The sequence below is a fragment of the Camelina sativa genome, chromosome 1, assembly GCF_030686135.1.
Source record: "Camelina sativa cultivar CO46 ecotype springtype chromosome 1, ASM3068613v1".
Taxonomy (NCBI): domain Eukaryota; kingdom Viridiplantae; phylum Streptophyta; class Magnoliopsida; order Brassicales; family Brassicaceae; genus Camelina; species Camelina sativa.
Window position 1 is genome coordinate 15,398,213 of NC_141880.1, and position 19,596 is coordinate 15,417,808.

The following is a 19,596-nucleotide window of genomic DNA, read 5'->3' on the forward strand; positions in this document are numbered from 1 at the left end:
CTTTGAATGTTCAAATCACACATCACAATAGACTTCACTAAACTTTCTTACACAAATAGTTTTCTTTTGACATTAGCCTTTTTTTTTGGTTTATGAACAAGCAAACTTAATAGGATATCAAACTCTAATGTAACAACTTTCACATTCTCCTAATTAAGACTTTATATAACACGATAGTTAAACACACAAACTGAACTACCCTAATCATCCTCGAGAAATAAGGGAGCCTACAACTCCTGCGATTAGGGTCGTTGGATCGCCGAGAACCGCGGAAACAACGAACTGCACTGCCATTCCTGCGATCTCGCAGCATTTCTGAACTTTACCTTTGCGACTGCTACGGTGTTGATGCTCAAGTGTGTTCTTTAAAACTAGATTCTTATGTTCAATTCCTTTACCATTTTGTCCTTTGTACAGCTCTCGCCAGTTCTCCACCAACATCTCTCTCACACACGCCACATGGAGATTATACTTTTTGCAAGACGACCTGTATTTTTGTGACAAAAATATACAATTGTTTTAAATCTATTTATCGACTTCAGTCAATGTTTAGACTTTTGAAGTTTATTAGTAACTAAACTTAATTAATGTGATAAATAATAGGTTCTAACTTAGAGTACACGCTATGAAACAGTTATGTCTACAATTACCAAGCCACAAACTCATCTTAAAAAAAGGATAAAGAGTTTGTGTTGAATGCCATTGCTTTATGTTTCCCCTTTGCTCTAACATATATATTCGGAATAAAGACGAAATTAATGTTCAAGAATCAATACATCAACGTAATCCAAAATTTTATCTTATTGCTTTAAAATATTCTTTAGAGATGTTGATTTGGAATATATGCTAATGTTGACTAAAAACACCAACGAAAACCAAAAAAAAAAAAATCAAGAAAATGCTATTTAAAATTCGTATAATGAACTAATATGAAAATAAAATATGCTAATAATAGAAAGTCGAAACAAAAATAAAAAAAATATAAAAATTCTTACATGCTAATCTTTGGTTAAAGTTTTCAATTTTACTTACCAAAGTAACCAAACATGATATTGCAGCGATTGGTGATCATAATAATAAAAGAACAAGAATAGAATCGAGAAAAGAGACCTGTAACTCCAGCTACGGCCTTTTCTTCCACATCGATGACAAGACGAACTAACTTTGCGGTAAAGAAAGAGTTTAGTGTCTCCATCGTCCAAAACCATAGGAAGCATAGCACAACACGGGTGAAGATCAAACCCACAAGCCTTACAATGGTAAACGAATCCCGACACATCCTTCTCGCACGCATTGCAGTACCGTCTCTCGTTCCCCGGGGGCTGCACCAAAAACTGAAACGTACACTTCTTGTAGAACGGATGTGTTATGGAAGCGGAAGGTAACGCGCAGTGCGCATGGAGATCAAAGTCGCAGCTTCCATGATGATCATCACGGGAGCAGCGATAGCGAGAGCCGATACCGACTTCATTGCATCCGTCACACTTGAATGGTTTCTCGGTGTAGTCGAATTTGAAATTGTGTTGAGGGTGGCTGAAATGTGATATTTCTGCGTATTTCATTTTTTTTTGTTTTTTATTTGATATGTTTTGTTTCTTTTTAGAATTGTTTTTTTTTTCTAACAAGAGTTTGGTAGGAATCATAATTTATAGAAGGGATTATGGAGAATTTAGGTTTAATCAAGTGACTTGGAGCATCCAAAAAGTTAGATGGTAGTTTATCAAGTGGAATCTTTAAGTTGCTGCAAATGTAAGAAAGTCCATAAGGAGAGAATAAAAGAATGTAGAATATGAATTTGGCATAAAACTTTTTGCCCATAATTGATCAAACTATTGCAGAATAAATCTTTGATTATTTTTCCCCATAGGATTTTTCATTTTCTCGTGATTACCGTATGGCTTTGTTATGTCAATAAACGTAGAACATGTAATAGTAATACCAATGCATATTGGTATTTTTCCCCATACGTTTATTTTGAATTTTATTGGTCTTTCATTTACTTCTATGAATCTTTTTGTCCATTTCATGGTGGCGTGGACTCTGTTTTCTTTTGGGCACATTTTCGATAAAAAAATATTGAAAGCAATGTAATGATGTGAAACAATCTATACTATGAAAGTTGGCTAATTCTCTCCATCAGAGCCGGAGTGTTGTTCGAACTCTGGGCATCTAAGACTTTCAGACAAGTGTTAACCACTACACCACAACACACTTTCGAAAATTGATGTCCTTAAAACTTATATATTTTCGTGATGCTTAAAGCACCAGCTTCACAGGCTTTAGCCACGGGCCGGACTTGCTCTCCATTCTTCTGCCACATCAGAAATGGAGAGAATGCCACATGTTCATGACTAAAATCAACCAATCATCTTGAATTCTTTATGTTGTTTGACTGATCCTCTTCGTCTTCCCTCGCTTGTTTTTTTGTAGTAACTACTACTTCAACCCTTTTCGCCTTCCCTTGTTTTGATTTTTGTAGTATCTGCTCCTTTATAATATCTCTCACATCCTACTATTTTTTATAGTGAACGAAGATGTATGGAAGATGAATGTCAACTACAGAGAAAAGAGAACTTGAAGATCAAGCATATTCATAGAGTACTCTTTTGAAGAAATCACCAATAAGACTTGGCTTTAGAATATAGATTAGAATGCTGAAGATAATAAAAGATTGAACTTTCTAAAAAAAGAAAATTGTCTTATAATGATGTTAAGACATTTTAACATCATCTATAAATTGTATAATTGAAACTGATTAGTATGCTTATTGTTCCAAATAGCTGATGGGTAAAGCTTGTGGCTGCTTAGGCTTCTCAAGAGTCTATATCCGCACATGAACGAATTTATATTGGTTTTATCTGGTTATTTTTTGTAGCTTACCTATACTATGTTAATGCATTAGTAATGATTTATTTATTTTGCTCAAAATAGATTACAAGTTAGTTTCTTCATTATGGGAATTGCATGCTATGTTTTGCTTACTGTTTTCTTTAAATATTCATATATTTCTTGCTTTGGTACAGTGTAGCAGGTTCGAAAAAAACAAATCATTATATGACAGGAGTCGTGAATATATAGAGAAAGATATTTAATTAGTTCTAGTAATTATAGTTTGTAAGTGATTATATTCATTCTCATTCGATAACAAACAAGAAAAAATCAAAATTATCTCTTAATCATACATTGTTGTGTTATTTTCCTTCTCTGCAAACTTTTTTCTATGACTCTATCTGCTCAACTATTAACAAGATTGCAAGTTCATTCTTACTATGGTGAATCTTAAGGATTTTTCGTTGACTAGTGTTGTTTCTAAATTTTAATTTTATGTATCTAGGACCGGTATGTGTGTTGTTAAATGTAATCTTATTATTGAATAAGAAGAAACTGATCATTTTATGTTTGATTTTTAAGAGGTAGAATAGATTATGAGACTTGGGAATTGGCCAAATTTACTACAGTTTGTTTTTTTTAACTGTTATAGTGCGAAAGAAAAAAGAAGATTCAATGATCTGCAATGACTACTCCAAATTTTCAATCATATAATATTGTTCACTATAGTTTGTGCTTTAGTTTTTGACTATTCAATACACAATCTCATTAACAGTAAAAATATAATTGTTTATATCAGTAAAAGATAATCCACGCCGTGCGCGAGTACTCATCTAATTGAATATAATCCACATTAAAAAAATACTTAGAGACAACCATAATAATTGTTTTAGATATTTAAAGGAAAATTATCGTTGCTAATCCACTTTTTTTTTAATGATTACCAGCTATACACGAAATGTACACCACCACATAACAAACATGCAGACTTTAACACGTAAGCAACAGGAAACATTGCCATCACATAAGAATATCTCCTAAGGCCTAAACAAACATTTGTCATGTTGCAAACACTATAACCATCCTATTTTGATGTACTCTTGCTGGAGTCCGATGTTGACTGGCGTTTAACCCCAAAAAATATTCAAGAAAATATTATTTATTTTTGATAAACAACTGAAAATAATAAATTATTATATATTTTTACTGAAATATATAAGAAAATACCATATATTTTATATATATAACAAACAACAACCTAAAACCGACTCAATCTGATATAACAAATTATACATATATAGTTTGCAATTTGTGTGCCCTATATACCATATATCAGATCCTCTTAACTTACGTATTCACACAAATTGCAAACTATGTATAATTTGTAATAACCACCTAACAAATGTAAACCATATCCTTTTAAATCGGATATTTCAAAAAAGTCAATAACTTAAATTAGATATTTTGAATATGAGATTCATACAACGAGCGTTTCAACTGGAAAATAAAAAGGCAGTTAGCTTAAATTAGATATGACTGAATGTGGGGATGAGTCTCACTTATATATATAAACACACTTTATCATTTATTTTTAATTTTAAAACACCATCATTCATCTAGGATGAGGAAATCTGTTCAACTCTCCTTCACTGTTCTAACTTTCTTCATCATTCTTGTGTTAGGTTTGTATTCAAATTTAAAATCTTTTAGATATCTAGATAGCTTTGTTCTATGATTATGGGACAATACCCTTTTCTGTAAAACTATCAATTTTTTTGTTTTTGAAATGGCAAGTTTATCATGTTATGTAAAATTTATGTCGAGATTATTTTTTATTAAATATACAAAAAATTCCTGAAAACATCTTTGTTCATGAAAGGGAGAAAAAAAAAATAAAGTTTGCGACTTTAATATGGAAACTATTTATATTTATATTTGGTTAATACAGTATCAGGTGTAGTAGAGAATGTGCAGCAAGGAAAACCAAGACGACGACAATGTTATACCGATTTATCTCCAAAACAATCAAAGAACTGTGTTTACAAACAATGTGATACCGCGTGTTTAAAGAAGAAGTTCAAAGGCGGTGGTCTTTGCTCTTCCACTGGGTGCGTCTGCCTGGATTTTTGCTCTTTTTTTTTTTTGTCATCTGAAATATATATTAAAAGGAAATAAAGGAGAATTACAAAAAACGCCGGCAGGACTTTAACCTCCGGAAACTAAGCCGACAATACTTTACCCCCGGGAAAACAAACTGACAAGATCTAAAGTTCTCGGAAACTAAACCCCACACACGGGGAACCAAACAAAGAAAAAAAGAGATCTAAAACAGGATGGTAGATTTTACACAGAGAAACCAAACTTCTTTTTACCCGAACAAACCAAAAACGCAAGAACTAGAAGGCAAAGGACACCAGAGTTAACCAAAACCTTGTAAGACTACGAATATCTTGCCTCACGTTGTTGATTTAGAGTCTTCAGAAGAGAAACCTTGGGGAATCTTGAGCGGCGAGACAGAAGAACTCAATTCAGAGACCATCGGAAACGCCATGGTCGGAAGTGTCAACTAAGTGACTTGAACCAGTAATAAGAACCCAAACCTGGGCGGATCATGCCCTAGATCCGATCTGTTGAAGCTGTGTGAGGAAACCTAAAACAATAGGTCGCCGACACCGAATCACCACCACACCGACTGTGAGTGGCTTAGAGCCAACGCGGTTTAGGCCATAGAAAGCTCAGGCAAAGAAGAAAAATGAATACTGCAACAAAATCAAACAACCCAAATCCTAGATCTAAAAAGAGAAAAACTAGAAAAATCAAAGATCTCTGCACAAAAGAAAGAAGAACTAGAAAACTAAGCATAAAACTAAAGCCGAACTGACGTCATGGCCGCGGTGGCCCACACGCGCCGGTCGGAGACGAAGACCTAGTGCGGCGGCAAGTTCTTTAGAAGAGAGAAGGGAGAGAAAATATTAAGAGAGAGAGAAGGGGGTCACTGTGAACTCTGGATTTTTGCTCTTAAATTACAAAAGATTATTTACATTTTACAGTGAGACTTTTATAATAAGATAAATAAAACAATACCAATACTAAAAGACTATTGATATCAAGAACACAAAAAACACAAAGAACACAAACTATGAATAACTCTCTTATTAGTTTAAGGAAATTTACGCATAACCTTCAACTCTCTCAAACTCTTAATCTCTCACGTCTAATGCCACAACTCAGCATTAGCGTTTATATAGAGAAGTAAATATTTGCCTAACAACCTTTAGGAAATATTACATAATTTAGATAACTCTTAAATCTCTAGATATGTATATTTAGATATCTCCTAGATATACCTAGCTTGAACCTCAAGCTATTTCAAACTTACACTAACATTATCCCCCTTTAGCTTGAAATAATCTCCTTTCACATTTTGAACTCCAATAAGATTTCTCATTTCCTTGTATTTGATCCTTGTGAGTGCCTTTGTCAAAATATCAGCATTCTGCTCATTTCCCAGAACATATTCAACCTCCACTTGATCATTTTCAACACATTCCCTAATAAAATAATATCTCTGGTGTATATGGTTATTGCAGCCGTGAAATACTGGATTTCTTGTGAGTGCAATCGCCGACTTATTATCCACTCGAATGGTCATTGTAATACCTCGTACTAAACCTAAAAATATACGGGAAGGACACGAACAAGACTATTCGACCAACGAGGGACATAAACCAAAGGAGTGGAAGATTGGTTAAAAACCAAACGAACAACATTGATCAAAGCTCAGTAGAAGGGATTCAGAGCACTTGTCCCGACAGATTATTATTCAGAAAAATAATCCAAAGACGAAAGACGCAGTAAGATAGCCAAACGACCTAGCCGGGAAGAAATTGTTGAAGAAGAGAATTTCTAAGATAGACTAGAGTCAATCAGTAGCTAAGAGGATTGACATCAAAAAGCTCTGCAAAGATTATCTAAGGGTCAACGCTAAGCTCAACAGGAGCCGATAGTCGTTTAGCGAGAGACGCTATTTTTCCGGTAATTAGTCCAGCGACTAAGAATCAGTTGGAAGGAAGAAAATGGAGCATTAAGTGGGCTAAGGCATATGATTAAATCATAAAAGAAGCTTGAAAGGTTTAGCTAAGAATAATTAGCCAGTTTTCAGATTTTCAGAGAATTGACCCAGAAGCTACTCAAAAGAGCGCTAAGGAGCAGAATTAGAATTTTGTGCTAAGGACAAGCATGAAATAAATTAAGAGAACCTTGAAGAAGTTGAGGATGCTATAGCAAGAAGTAGAAAATCAAGTTAAAGCCCAGAATAATTTTCTTTTAGAAAATTAAGTCGCCAGAGACTCTTTTAACCGATCACCGAAAGGAAAACTGATACGGTTAATTTTATTTGAGCTTGAGGATTTTAGGGAAGATAAAGGAAGATAAAATAGGGAATTTTATCTTGAAAAATCAGAGTTTTCTTGGAAGAATTATTTTTAGGACAATGGCACATAAATCTGGTCGAAACGGGATATTTTCGGTGAGAAACGGTTAACGGTTTGTGGGAGTTTGGCTTGGAATCAGTTAGGAGTGTTTGATTGGCCGTTAAGAGACCAAGTGGTTCAATTTTTAGCAAATAAAATTGGAAAAGGCCGTGTTTGAGCTGTAATGCCATGTGTTGGCATAACAAAATGATAAGTATTGTCAAAGTTAAAATGGTGAGATGTGATTGGCTGAGAACTGAACGAAAGACACTTGTTTAGGTGACTAATCAACCTCACCATCGACCCTAGAGGAGTGTAAATACCACCCACTGTTCATTAGCTTAAGTAAACCCCAAATTCCACCTTAAAAGTTCTTTGTTGTTCTTAGAGTTAAGGAAAGTCTCCAAATAGCTCAAGGGAGTATTCAAAGAAGGATAGCAAGGTTGTTAGGTAAGTATCCTAGTCTTAGTTCAGTTTTCTTTCTAGCTTTTATTTTTAGATCATATCCTAAGAGGATCTTGATGATGCGAAATCCAGAGCTTTCAAGTTCGCGCAGATCTAGCTAGTCAAAGACGTGAACCAAGCCAAGTTCCAGCCTAACCCTATGAGTACCAAACACATGTGAAGTAGCACATGTCTAGGATTTATTTCCTTATTTTATGTGAGTTTAAGTTCGGTTGTTGTTTGTTGTGTGGTTGTCGTGTTTATTATGGTAATTTCTTAGGGTATGTGTTGCATGTTAGGTTCATGTTCTATTTTGGTATAGTTCATGATCATTGTTGTGTGTTTAGTTTGATGTGGTTATTATTGAGTGTTTGTTTGTTGTGAGTAGTTTGATGCTAGTATAATCGGTTATGCTATCGTTATAGCCGTTATACTGCTCGTTGTTTTGCAAGTCAATAATTGGTAGTTATTGACGAGTTTGTGAATTCTTGTTTGATGTTGTGTCTTTGTTATTATTTGATTGTATTAGTTGTTGTGTTATTGTTTGTGTTAGTATTGCTTATGCATGGCTAATGTTTGTTTGATTGATTGTTAGATTATGTTGCAAGTGTTCATAGTTTTAACTATACTTGTATATTTGGGATAAGTTATTAGTCTTGTAAGACTTGGGAAGGCGATAACGCGATTGTCTCAATGGCTCGGAGTGGTTAGCTACCAACGAGCACTACTTGACTAAGTAGTAAATTTTACCGTAAGGGAATAGGTACCATATACACGGTTTTGGGAAAGGGATGTGATCCTTCTAGCCTTTATGGCTAAGGGTCGGGGAAGCATCTCCTGGTGGGAAATCCGTATCGCAGAAGATTAAAGACCTTAAGGCAAAGTGGTAAAGTTTATTAGTATCATACAAGTGGTAATGTGAGTCGTTGTGCAGGTACTCTGTATTTGAGTACTTTAGCTTCTTTAAGCATTTGTTTGATTGTGTGATTCTCTGATTTACTTAATGCATGTATTGCTTGCATTAGTTGCTTGTTGTTGTTAGAGTCCAAGTTGGGGTGTTGTTTAGAGGTTAGTTAGGTGGGCTCACTGAGTAATCTTAGATTACTCATGATACTACCTTTTGTTTTTGCAGGTATTCCTTTTAGGTAATCCCCTAGCTGCCACGGTGATCATAGACTGCCCAAATTAGTTTTTTTTACAGCTTTTTGCTAAAACTTGATAAATTTATTATGTATAGTTTTCTTTATGGGCCCAGGAAACTATACTTGTTTTGTAATGATTTAAAGTACGATACTATAATAAATAAGATTCGGTTTTATTTAAACCTGAAAGCGTTCGAATGATATATTAGTCTTGTCCGGACTGACACAACTCGCGAGCGTGGTACGGGTTGAAAAGCTTTAGGCCATGATCGAGAGGTAAAGATACTCGAGATCGGTTGATTTGGGCAAACGGATTCGTTCCGGGAACCTTTGTCGACTGATTACGGGCGTCATACGTGACGCCCTTGTTCCATTTTAGTTATAGAACGGTTCGGGGGTGTTACAGTCACACTCTCACATTCTCTATCAGATATTTCTGCAAACAACTCTTGAAGCTAGATTGCTTATTTTGCAGCTTCTGTAGTTGCCATGAATTCAGCCTCACAAGATGATAGATCCACCGTTTCTTGCTTTTGGGAACACCATGTAATAGGACATCCGTCAAAGTAGAAGATATGGCCAGTTGTACCTTTTCCATCATCCTCGTCAATGTTGTGGCTGCTATCGCTATAACCCACCAAACCTGTACCATTTGATCTTCTAAATATAAGACCATAAGATAGAGTTCCTTGCAAATACCTTAATACTTGTTTTAATGCATCTCCGTGAGATTCTTTTGGCTCTTGCATGTATCGACTAAGAACCCCAACACTGAAACTCAGATCAGGTCTAGTGTGAAGGAGATAGCGGAGACAATCAATAACTCTTCGATAATCCTTCTCATTTATACGACCGTATTTGGTATCTCTTGATAGCTTAACATTTTGATCCATTGGTACTTGCGAAGAATTACACTCTTTCATTTCGGTTACTTCTAGAATCTTAATTGCGTATCTTTCTTGTTTTAGTGTTATACCATCTTGATTCTGCAGTACCTCGAGCCCAAGATAATAGCTTAATTTCTCGAGATCACACATTTCAAACTTCTCTGCCATCTCTTCTTTGAACTTGATTATCATGTGTATGCTCAATCATGTGACTAAAGATCATCTACGTACACAACAACAAGCAGAAGGTGTCCCCACTCCTCCTTTCGATGAAGTGATGGTTCCTTTGAAAACTTCCTAAAACCCAGCTCCTTAAGAGTTTTATTCAACTTTTCATTCCACACCCTAGGGGCTTGCTTTAACCTGTATAGTGACTTTTTGAGTTTGTAACCTGTATAGTGACGTAAACCACTTTTTTCAGTTCACCGTGCAAAAATGCAGTCTTGACATCTAGGTGTTGTACTTCCCAAGTATTGGAAGCTGCTAGACCAATGATGAATCGGATTGTCTCAATGCGAGCTACTGGAGCGAACAGTTCATCGAAGTCAACACCGTTTTTTTTGACATAACCCTTTGCAACCAGCCTAGCTTTATGTTTATTGATACTTTCGTCAGGATTACGCTTTATCTTAAAGACCCATTTTAGTCTTATTGCTTTTGTTCCAGCTGGCAGATCAACCAAATTCCATGATTTGTTCTTCGTTATTGAATAAATCTCATCCTCACACGCTTTTATCCAGTCGTTTGACTTCTTTGCTTCATCGAAATTCCATGGTTCTTCATTAGAAACCATCAAGAGTCGTTCCCCTTCAACTTCAGCTAGACAGATATAATCATTGAGATAGGTTGGCTTACGTCGTAACCTCGTTGATTGTCTCAAAGTGGGACTTGATTGACCATGTTCCTCACTCTCTTGATAGTTTTCAGCAATAGTATCTCCATTCTCGCTTTCCTCATCGTCTTCTTTGTTCTCCTCTGTTTGCTCACTTCGTGAGTGTTCACTAATAACTCGAGGTTCTCGAACACCATTGTTGTCTCCAGATTCTATAATATCATCACCTCTCCTTATACCTTTGTTGCCAAATTCTCTAAAACCGAGGATAAAAGATCCAGAAACTCTGTTATTCTCCTCTACTTGATTCTTCCACTTCCAGCTCTTGGTTTCATCAAAGAATACACCTCTTCTGACAATAATCTTCTGATTTGCAGGTTCAAACAAACGATAGGCCTTTGATCCTGGCTTAGTTCCTACTTCCTAGATATACCAATTCTCTTGATCTATCGTCCAACTTCTTTCTTCCAACCGCCTCTTTTCTTGCGTAACTGATGCAACCAAATACACGTAGATGCTCAAGATTTGGTTTATGACGTTTGAAGACTTCATACGGAGTTTGCAGCGGAAGTGCTTTTTTTGTTCCTACTCTATTAATCAGGTAAGTAGAATGTCTTACCGCCTCTCCCCACATATAGTTAGGCAAACTCATAATGTTTCATGATACTTCTCGTCATTGCAAGTAACGTTCTGTTTCTTCGTTCGACAACCCCGTTTTGTTGCGGCGAATATGGTGCAGTTAGATGCCTCGTGATCCCTTGTGTCTCGTAGAAAGCTTGAAACTCATGGGATGTGAATTCTCCACTTCTATCCGTACGAAAAGTCTTGATTTAAGCTCTTGTTTCCTGTTCTACTATAGCTTTAAAACTTTTAAATTTCTCAAATGCTTCACTCTTTTCCTACAGCAGAATTGTCCACATGTAACGAGAATAGTCATCAATAAGTACGAAGACATATCGTTCGCGTGCTGGTGTAGCTGGTGTGACGGGTCCACCCAGGTCGTCGTGGATGAGCTCCAAGACATGCAAAGCTCTGTCTGAGGTAGACTGAGGGAAAGCTTGACGTGTCTGCTTCCCAAGTAGACATGAGACACAACTATCTTTCTCAACAAGAATTATTGGTATACCTCTCACAAGATCCTTATGAACCATTAGCTTCATGGTTTCAACATTGATATGTCCTAGTCTAGTGTGCCATATACTCGACTCGCTTGGTCCCGTTCCTGTTAGATGCAGACATTTGATGTTGTCAACTTCCAAGTCCACTTTGTATAATCGATTCTTAGACCTTGTAGTTTGTACAAGCAATTGGTCATTCCTTCCGAAAAGCTGGAGAAGATCATCCTTCATACGCACCTCACATCCCGCTTCAGTAGCTTGACCAAGGCTAATGATATTACTTTTGAGATCAGAGATGAAGTACACGTTGCTCAATATCTTCTGCTCACCATTGTTGAACACAAAACATATCAAGCCTTTTCCTTCGATATTTATACGAGAATCATCACCAAACCTCACTTTTCCCGTAATTGTCTCATCAAGCTCCAAAAAGAACGATCTTGTTCCACTCATATGGTTGATGGCCCCGTTATCTAGATACCACACATTACTCGTGTCTAGGTTTGACTCAAAGACTTTGGGCTTTACCTTCTGCTCGTTGAAAAGTACCACTTCGTGCATCATTAGATCATCAGCCTCGTGAGTGTCTTCATCCTTCTTCTCCATTGCCTCTTGAAGCTTAAGTAGTATATCTGGGCAGTCTTGACGCATAATAGCCTAGTTTATCACATTGATAACAAGTTATTCGAGATTTATTCTCCTTATCTCGACCTTGTCGGAGCGATCCATCATAATTATTTCCATATCGTCCCCGACCTCTTCCTCTCCAATGAGAGCGACCTCCTTGTCCTCTCCCTCTGTTACTCCTATATGTCCCTTGATCTGAGTTAGCATACATGAGTTTTGTTTGATCATCATGTTGTTCTTCGTCTTCTTCATTGACCCTTTCCTCATAGGTCTTTAGTCGTCCAACGATATCTTCAAAACTGGTCGTATTTAGGTCAACAACTTGTTCGAGGGCTGCTACAATATGTATGTACCTCTTTCGTGGTAGACTTTTCAAAAACTTCTTCACAAGTTTTACTTCATCCATTGTTTCACCAAGAGAAACTGACTCGGAAGATATTTCCGAAAGTTTGCCAACGAAAACATCAATTGTGTCTTCGTCTTTCATCCTGATTCGATCGAACTCTGCCATCAGAGTCTGCAGTCTAGCCTCTTTTACTCTTTCAGCTCCAACATTTCTTGCCTTTATCGCCTCCCAAACTGATTGTGACATGTTAAGATCGCCTATTTGTAAGGTTAAGGCTTCGGATATGGATTGAAATATCAAGGCAGTTGCCAAGTTTTTTTTTAGCTTCTTGTTTGCTTCTGGGATCTATGGTTTCCACACCTTATGCACCTTGAGGGAAATCTTCATTCGTAAGGCCCATACTGTATAGTTCGTTGAACTCAGCATAGGACACTTGATGGAGGAGGGCTCCATCTCCTTCTCTCTGGGTTTGACTTCACCAGCATCCTTCGTATCTCCCATGATCGTTTGCTATGCTCTGATACCAAATAAAAGACTATTGATATCAAGAACACAAAGAACACAAACAATGAATAACTCTCTTATTAATTTAAGGAAAATTACTCAAAACCTTAAACTCTCTGAAACTCTTAATCTCTCACGTCTAATGCCACAACTCAACATTAGCGTTTATATAGAGGAGAAGTAAATATTTAGCCTAAAAACCTTTAGGAAATATTACATAATTTAGATACCTCCTAAATCTCTAGATATATATATATATAGATATCTCCTAGATATACTTAGCTTGAAGCTCAAACTATTTCAAACTTACACTAACAAATACTATTGTTATCATGTTATAATATGATTTTAAACATAATATTAGCTAATTAATTCGAGATTTTGTTTCTCTGGTAAAGGTTAAACATATGAATTTTAGAAATGATTCTATAATAGAGAAATTTAATACGACTTAATATAGAATTTACAATTGCGTCTATTTATCGTAACTTTTTGTTAAAAATATTTAAAATTTAAAAAAAAATAACAACAATCTGAATAAATGTGAACAACAATTGTGACTTGTCATAGTAGTTTTGTAAAAAAAACAGTTGGAATGATGAATCTAATTTGTTCATAGTTGGAAAGATAAAAAAAAACAGTTGTAACTCAAACAGTTGTATTTGTTCATTGTAGAGTTGTGTCGTTAATGATCACTTTCTCAATTAGGATCACTTTGTCATAATGATTTTTTTAATCGTAGTTCTTTACCTTAATTTTTCATAAAAATATCTTATATTTATAATATTTTAAAAAATATGTTTTGCAAAGTTGCGTCTATTCTACATAATATTTTTTGTTATAAGTTTTCATTTTGATTGATGTATATTTAATAACAGTTTATGTTTAATGTTTATGTATTCAAACTATTCTATTACATTCAAATAATTTTATAATATATTATTTTAAATTTAATTTTTTTTTCTAAAATACTTACCTGCGACATCGCGGAGGGCCTAAATCCTAGTTCTATTAATTTTAACTTGAAAAATTGAAGAATTAATTGCTTAGACCAATTTTAAAGTTTGAAATATTCTATTTTCATATTTTTTTTATAAACATCTTTAGAACATATTTAATATATACATTCTAAAAATTACAACGAATTATCAAATATTTAAGTTGTTTTTAGTGATATTTTTGCTCATCACTACGACTAACGGAGTGGGTTGAGTTAAGTAAGTTATCAAACACCGAGTCTCGGACAGAGGAACAACTCAAGTGATGATTATAAAGCGGATCATCCACCCGACCCGGAAACCCAAACCCGGTTCAATCGCTCTCTTCACCACCGTATCTTCTCCGGCATCTCCGCCACCAGATCCTCTCATTTCCGACGCCGTCTCAATCCTAACTCACCACCGTTCCAAATCCCGATGGTCAACTCTCCGGTCTCTCCACCCTTACGGATTCACACCTTCTCAGTTCTCCGAAATCACCCTCCGCCTCCGCAACAACCCTCACCTCTCTCTCCGTTTCTTCCTCTTCACTCGCCGCTTCTCTCTCTGCTCACACGACGTCGGCTCTTGCTCGACACTAATCCACATCCTCGCTCGATCTCGTCTCAAAAGCCACGCTAGTGAAGTCATACGTCTTGCTCTCCGTTTAGCCGACGACGAAGACGAAGACGAAGACAGAGTCTTGAAACTGTTCCGTTCGTTGATCAAGAGTTATAATCGATGTGGGTCTGCTCCGTTTGTGTTTGATCTGTTGGTAAAATCGTGTCTTGATTCGAAAGAGATCGATGGAGCTGTGATGGTAATGAGGAAACTAAGTTCTAGAGGAATCAGTTTACAGATTAGTACTTGTAATGCTTTGGTTTCAGAGGTTTCTAGGCGTAGAGGTGCTTCTAATGGTTACAAGATGTATAGAGAAGTGTTTGGTTTAGATGATGTTATTAAGGTAGATGAAGGTACTAAGAAGAGGTTAGGTAAGGTTAAGCCGAATGCGAACACGTTTAATTCGATGATGATGAGTTTTTATAGAGAAGGTGAGACTGAGATGGTGGAGAGGATTTGGAGAGAAATGGAAGATGAAGTTGGATGTTCTCCCAATGGTTATAGTTACTGTGTTTTGATGGAGGCGTATTGTGCACGAGGTTTGATGAGTGGAGCTGAGAAGATATGGGAAGAGATGAAGGTGAAAGGAGTTGTTTTTGATGTTGTGGCTTATAACACTATGATTGGTGGGCTTTGTAGTAACTTAGAGGTTAAGAAAGCAAATGAGCTTTTTCGAGAAATGGGGTTGAAGGGGATTGAGTGTACTTCTTTAACCTATGAGCATCTTGTTAACGGGTATTGTAAAGTTGGGGATGTTGAATCGGCTTTGGTTGTTTATAGGGAGATGAAAAGGAAGAGTTTTGAGGCAGAGGGTTTAACTATTGAGGCGTTAGTGGATGGACTATGTGGTAGGGATAGAGACAGAGTTGTTGAAGCTGCGGAGATGGTGAAGGATGCGGTGAGAGAATCTGAGTTTTATCCTAGTCGAAAGTGTTATGAGTTGTTGATAAAGAGGTTGTGTGAAGAAGGAATGATGGAGAGAGCATTGAACATTCAGGCTGAGATGGTGGGGAAAGGTTTTAAGCCGAGTCAAGAGACATATAGAGCCTTTATCGACGGGTATGGAATAGCAGTTGATGAAAAAACATCTGCATTGTTGGCTATTGAAATGGCTGAATCACTCAAGCTAAGAGCAGAGGAAGAAAGCTAGAGTGATTCAGCCAAATCACATAGAAACCAATCGGTGACACAATGTGGTATGAGTTTTGTCTTGTGGTAGACAATGTAATACTATAATGTTTGGCAAGGGGAGATTAAATCCACAATAACACCTCATGACCATATCTTTTTTCTGAAGCAATTCTTATTCAAACCACATTCATTGATAGTTACGACTTACGAGAGACAGAATCATACAAAGGAATCACTCTTACATGGAAGTTAAAAAAACTAATGGAAAAGGAACAGGAGAGTTCTGAAGTGATAGCTTAAAAGATAAGAGCCCAAACGGGGAAGACAACGAGACAAATGATCCCGACGGTGTTGGAGATACCGTTGGGTTTAGTGAAGGCGTTTCTGAAACCACCTGAAGCTCTAATGTGTTCTTGAAGCAAGTAACATCCAATTCCTAAGCAAATGGCTAAACCAATCCAACTGTCTCTGAATGTGCCGGCAATTAAATTAGGTGCCACGACGGCGATCAGAACCAAAGCCACCGGTAATTCCAAGTACTCTAATAACACAGAACAACATAGATAAGCCAAATCAGAATCAAAGTCTTGTTTGTTTGTTTGTTGTAATGGCGAGTGAAGAAATAAATAAAGTACACAAACAAACCTTTGGCGTGTTTAGGAAAGAAGAGTTGTACAATAACAGCTACGAACGCAATCCATTTACCGATCTCTCCTCTGTATAATTTTCAGACACAAGTTAGGGTTTTAAATAACATAATATATGATAAAAGCAGACAAAGTCTCTGGTCTGTATCGTGTTTATACCTGAAAATACCAAAGATCAAGGAAGGAGCACTGAAGAAGATGTAAGGAATAAGAAGCGATGTGAGCATATTCGTCTTCCAATTGGTTCGATCCAACACCAACAAGTATCTGCATTTTATTACATCAAGATCAACACCAAGAAACGAAGAAATAGAGTAAGGAAGAGGAAGAGAAAGAGGGTAAGGTTATTACATGGCGGCGATAGAAGCAACCCATTCTAGGACAGAGGTACCAAAGCCTAAACCAGTAAGCGTGAAGGTGTGGTTAGCTAGGTTCTTAGCAGCGATAGTGAGCTCGTTGAAATCGGTTCCGATCATAGAATGAAGGGTTCCATGGTCGCTCCTAAACGACTTGAGATTCATCTTTTTTTCTTGCCGGAAGATCACTTCGGAGAAGAGAGGAACTTTGAAAAGTATTGGTGTGAGAGGAGAAGAGAGATTGGTGATGAATGTGTTCGGTAAGACTTGATTATAAAAAGATGTAGTAGAAGTGACTCGATGGATGTATTAACGCCACGTGGCACATTAGATCCTTTTTATTAAGTAACGAAGTATATATTTTTATCACATTTACAGTATAATTTACTAAAGCTAATCGATTTTTGACGTAGACGTCAGACACATGTCGACTCCATCCATCTACAGATCTACTCACACACATGAATGAGATTTGCTTTAAACAATGTAATTGGTGGACGTAAGAAGAAGCAATGGGACGAGCCAGCTGTATTATTTCAAAATTATTTATCATTATTTGATTGAAATGAAGATTTTATCATGGTGGAATGGAATGGAATCTGTTAGCATGGTGATATAAAAAGTCGGAAAAATCAACATCTAAAACTATAGGGTATGTCGGTATATATATATATTAAAGTTAAGATCGTTAATCTCAACTAAATTATAAGAATATGTTTCAACCAGATTTAATAATGAGACAGAAAAATTAAAGCGATAATTTGTATGGATTCGTTAGAAGTTCCGATATAGACATATTGTATGGTTTCTAGCTCTTTATATTGTAAATGAATTCACAAAAATGTCCGAGTCAAATAAAATAAAAAATGTACCGAACTAAAAACAGAGAAATACTTAGTTATAAAGAGATAGTAGTAGTTTGATCCTGGATGATGAAGTTAAAAAAAAAATGAAAAGGCTGGTGTTTTGTAATGTCAAATGAGTTAAGTAAATAAAAAATAAAAAAAAAATAAAAAGAGTGTATGTAATAAGAATCGTTCAGCTAAACACTATAAAAGGCAGGGGTAGAAGACTTTTGAGAGGGATCAAAGAAAATCCAATTAATTGATAGGTACGATATCGAACAAAACAGAGTGGCAGAAGTTATGGTTGTTGTTTGTTTTTGTTTTATTTTATGATTATTTGATGTCGGCGAAGGGTTTGTATTGTGTAGGGCCAACCAATCAAAATGTGGGTTTGGTTTACCATTAAGGACTATTTTTATTGATGAGCTTAAGTCAGATTTTGCTTGAATTTTATGCATTTATGGTAAAATAAGAATAAATTGCTCTTTCATGCAATTCATTTAGAGCTTCTTTATTATCAAAACAGGCACTCCTTAACTTCAATCTTCGGATTTAGGCATCACACATAGAAATGCACTATAAACACACAAACATCATTATTTTTGACTTTTTTACCCCTGGCTGGTGGACGAGAATTTTGAGTTGTGGTTGATGGGAGTTTTGGGCATGACGTCATAGTAGAGAAAATTTTCTTCTAAGCTGAACAGTAATAATGGCGACATCAAACATTTGCAACTAAAAGATTCGTAATTTGTTTATTTTTTTGTTTTGGTTTTGGATTTGGTTAGAACAAATACCAAATTCATGACAATTTATATATAATACCAATCTGAATAAATGTCACCAAAAGTTGTGTCTCTACAATCAAACTTTTTGGATAATTTTTCAAAAAAATCTGTAAAAAATTTAAATTATGTGTTTTACGAAAATTTGCGATTGTTCATTATAATTATTTTTTTTGTAAAGTTGCAACTGTTTATTGTAGAGTTGTGTTTCTTCGAATATTCATATATTTTTAAATCTATATATATTTGTTTGTTTGAACTGTTTTCATTTTTTTGTTATGACACAAAATAATATAAAATTTCAATCTCAACGGTTTTTACAGCTTTCTAAATTATTCTCTAGAATTCATTCTTTTAAAAGTAAAGAAATTCCTCTATTTCTTGATTTAACAAAAAAAATTTGGAATGATGAATCTAATTTACAACTTTTAGTTAATATTAAAATAAAAATTTAATGAAACTACCTAGATTTTTTTTCCAAGAGTTAGTTGGATTATATAGTGAGTTTTTGGATTTGACTTTTCAATATGGTAATAAATATGTCTTCTATCTAAAAGCAGTTTATATGAGTTATTAGGTATAATCAAGTGCAGACACAACAATTGCAATTTTTCGTAGTACATTTTTGTAAAAATTTTGTTTTTATTTGTTTTTTTTATATTCAAACAGTTGTATCTGTTCATTGTAGAATTGTGTCTTTTCACTATATTTTATTTATGTTTTTTCATCACAACTTTTTGTTCTAATAGGTGTATCTAGTTAAATAGCCATTTCTTTTGAACTCTCTTTATATGTGTCTCTTCATCAGTAACTAACAAGTTTGTTGAAACAAATTTTCCATTTTATATTAAACCTAAATAATTGAATATTAATATCTAATATTCAACGTTACTCTATAATATAACTAAAATTTTAAAAATGATTATAGCAATAGAGAAATTTAATACAAGTTAATATAGAATTTACAGTTGCATTTAATTATCGTAACTTTTCAATATTTCTAATTTCGAAAAATTTTTAAAATAAATATTAT

At 35.3% G+C, this 19,596-nt stretch overlaps 4 protein-coding genes and 1 pseudogene across 4 annotated transcripts; 1 reads left to right on the top strand and 4 right to left on the bottom strand.

Moving 5' to 3' along the window:
* Positions 1 to 7: 7 nt before the first annotated feature.
* LOC104792535 (protein VACUOLELESS GAMETOPHYTES) lies at positions 8 to 1,627 on the bottom strand. The gene is made up of 2 exons (XM_010518720.3): positions 1,111 to 1,627; positions 8 to 487 (listed from the first exon to the last, which is right to left on the bottom strand). Exons 1-2 carry the CDS (start codon positions 1,560 to 1,562, stop codon positions 205 to 207), a joined length of 735 nt encoding a protein of 244 aa, XP_010517022.2. The 5' UTR covers positions 1,563 to 1,627; the 3' UTR covers positions 8 to 204.
* A 7,724-nt stretch (positions 1,628 to 9,351) lies between these two features.
* LOC147949963 (secreted RxLR effector protein 161 pseudogene) lies at positions 9,352 to 9,966 on the bottom strand (annotated as a pseudogene).
* Positions 9,967 to 12,343: 2,377 nt separating this feature from the next.
* LOC147949964 (uncharacterized) lies at positions 12,344 to 12,943 on the bottom strand. Its single transcript, XM_087511571.1, has one exon. The coding sequence runs from the start codon at positions 12,941 to 12,943 to the stop codon at positions 12,344 to 12,346; it is 600 nt and encodes a 199-aa protein (XP_087367697.1).
* A 1,319-nt stretch (positions 12,944 to 14,262) lies between these two features.
* LOC104792557 (pentatricopeptide repeat-containing protein At2g15980-like) lies at positions 14,263 to 16,124 on the top strand. Its single transcript, XM_010518740.2, has one exon. It carries the CDS (start codon positions 14,465 to 14,467, stop codon positions 15,947 to 15,949), a length of 1,485 nt encoding a protein of 494 aa, XP_010517042.1. The 5' UTR covers positions 14,263 to 14,464; the 3' UTR covers positions 15,950 to 16,124.
* Positions 16,125 to 16,210: 86 nt separating this feature from the next.
* On the bottom strand, positions 16,211 to 17,955 carry LOC104792547 (cold-regulated 413 plasma membrane protein 1-like). Its single transcript, XM_010518731.3, has 4 exons — positions 16,929 to 17,955; positions 16,737 to 16,844; positions 16,576 to 16,646; positions 16,211 to 16,471 (listed from the first exon to the last, which is right to left on the bottom strand). The coding sequence occupies exons 1-4, from the start codon at positions 17,096 to 17,098 to the stop codon at positions 16,227 to 16,229; spliced, it is 594 nt and encodes a 197-aa protein (XP_010517033.1). The 5' UTR covers positions 17,099 to 17,955; the 3' UTR covers positions 16,211 to 16,226.
* Positions 17,956 to 19,596: the final 1,641 nt, after the last annotated feature.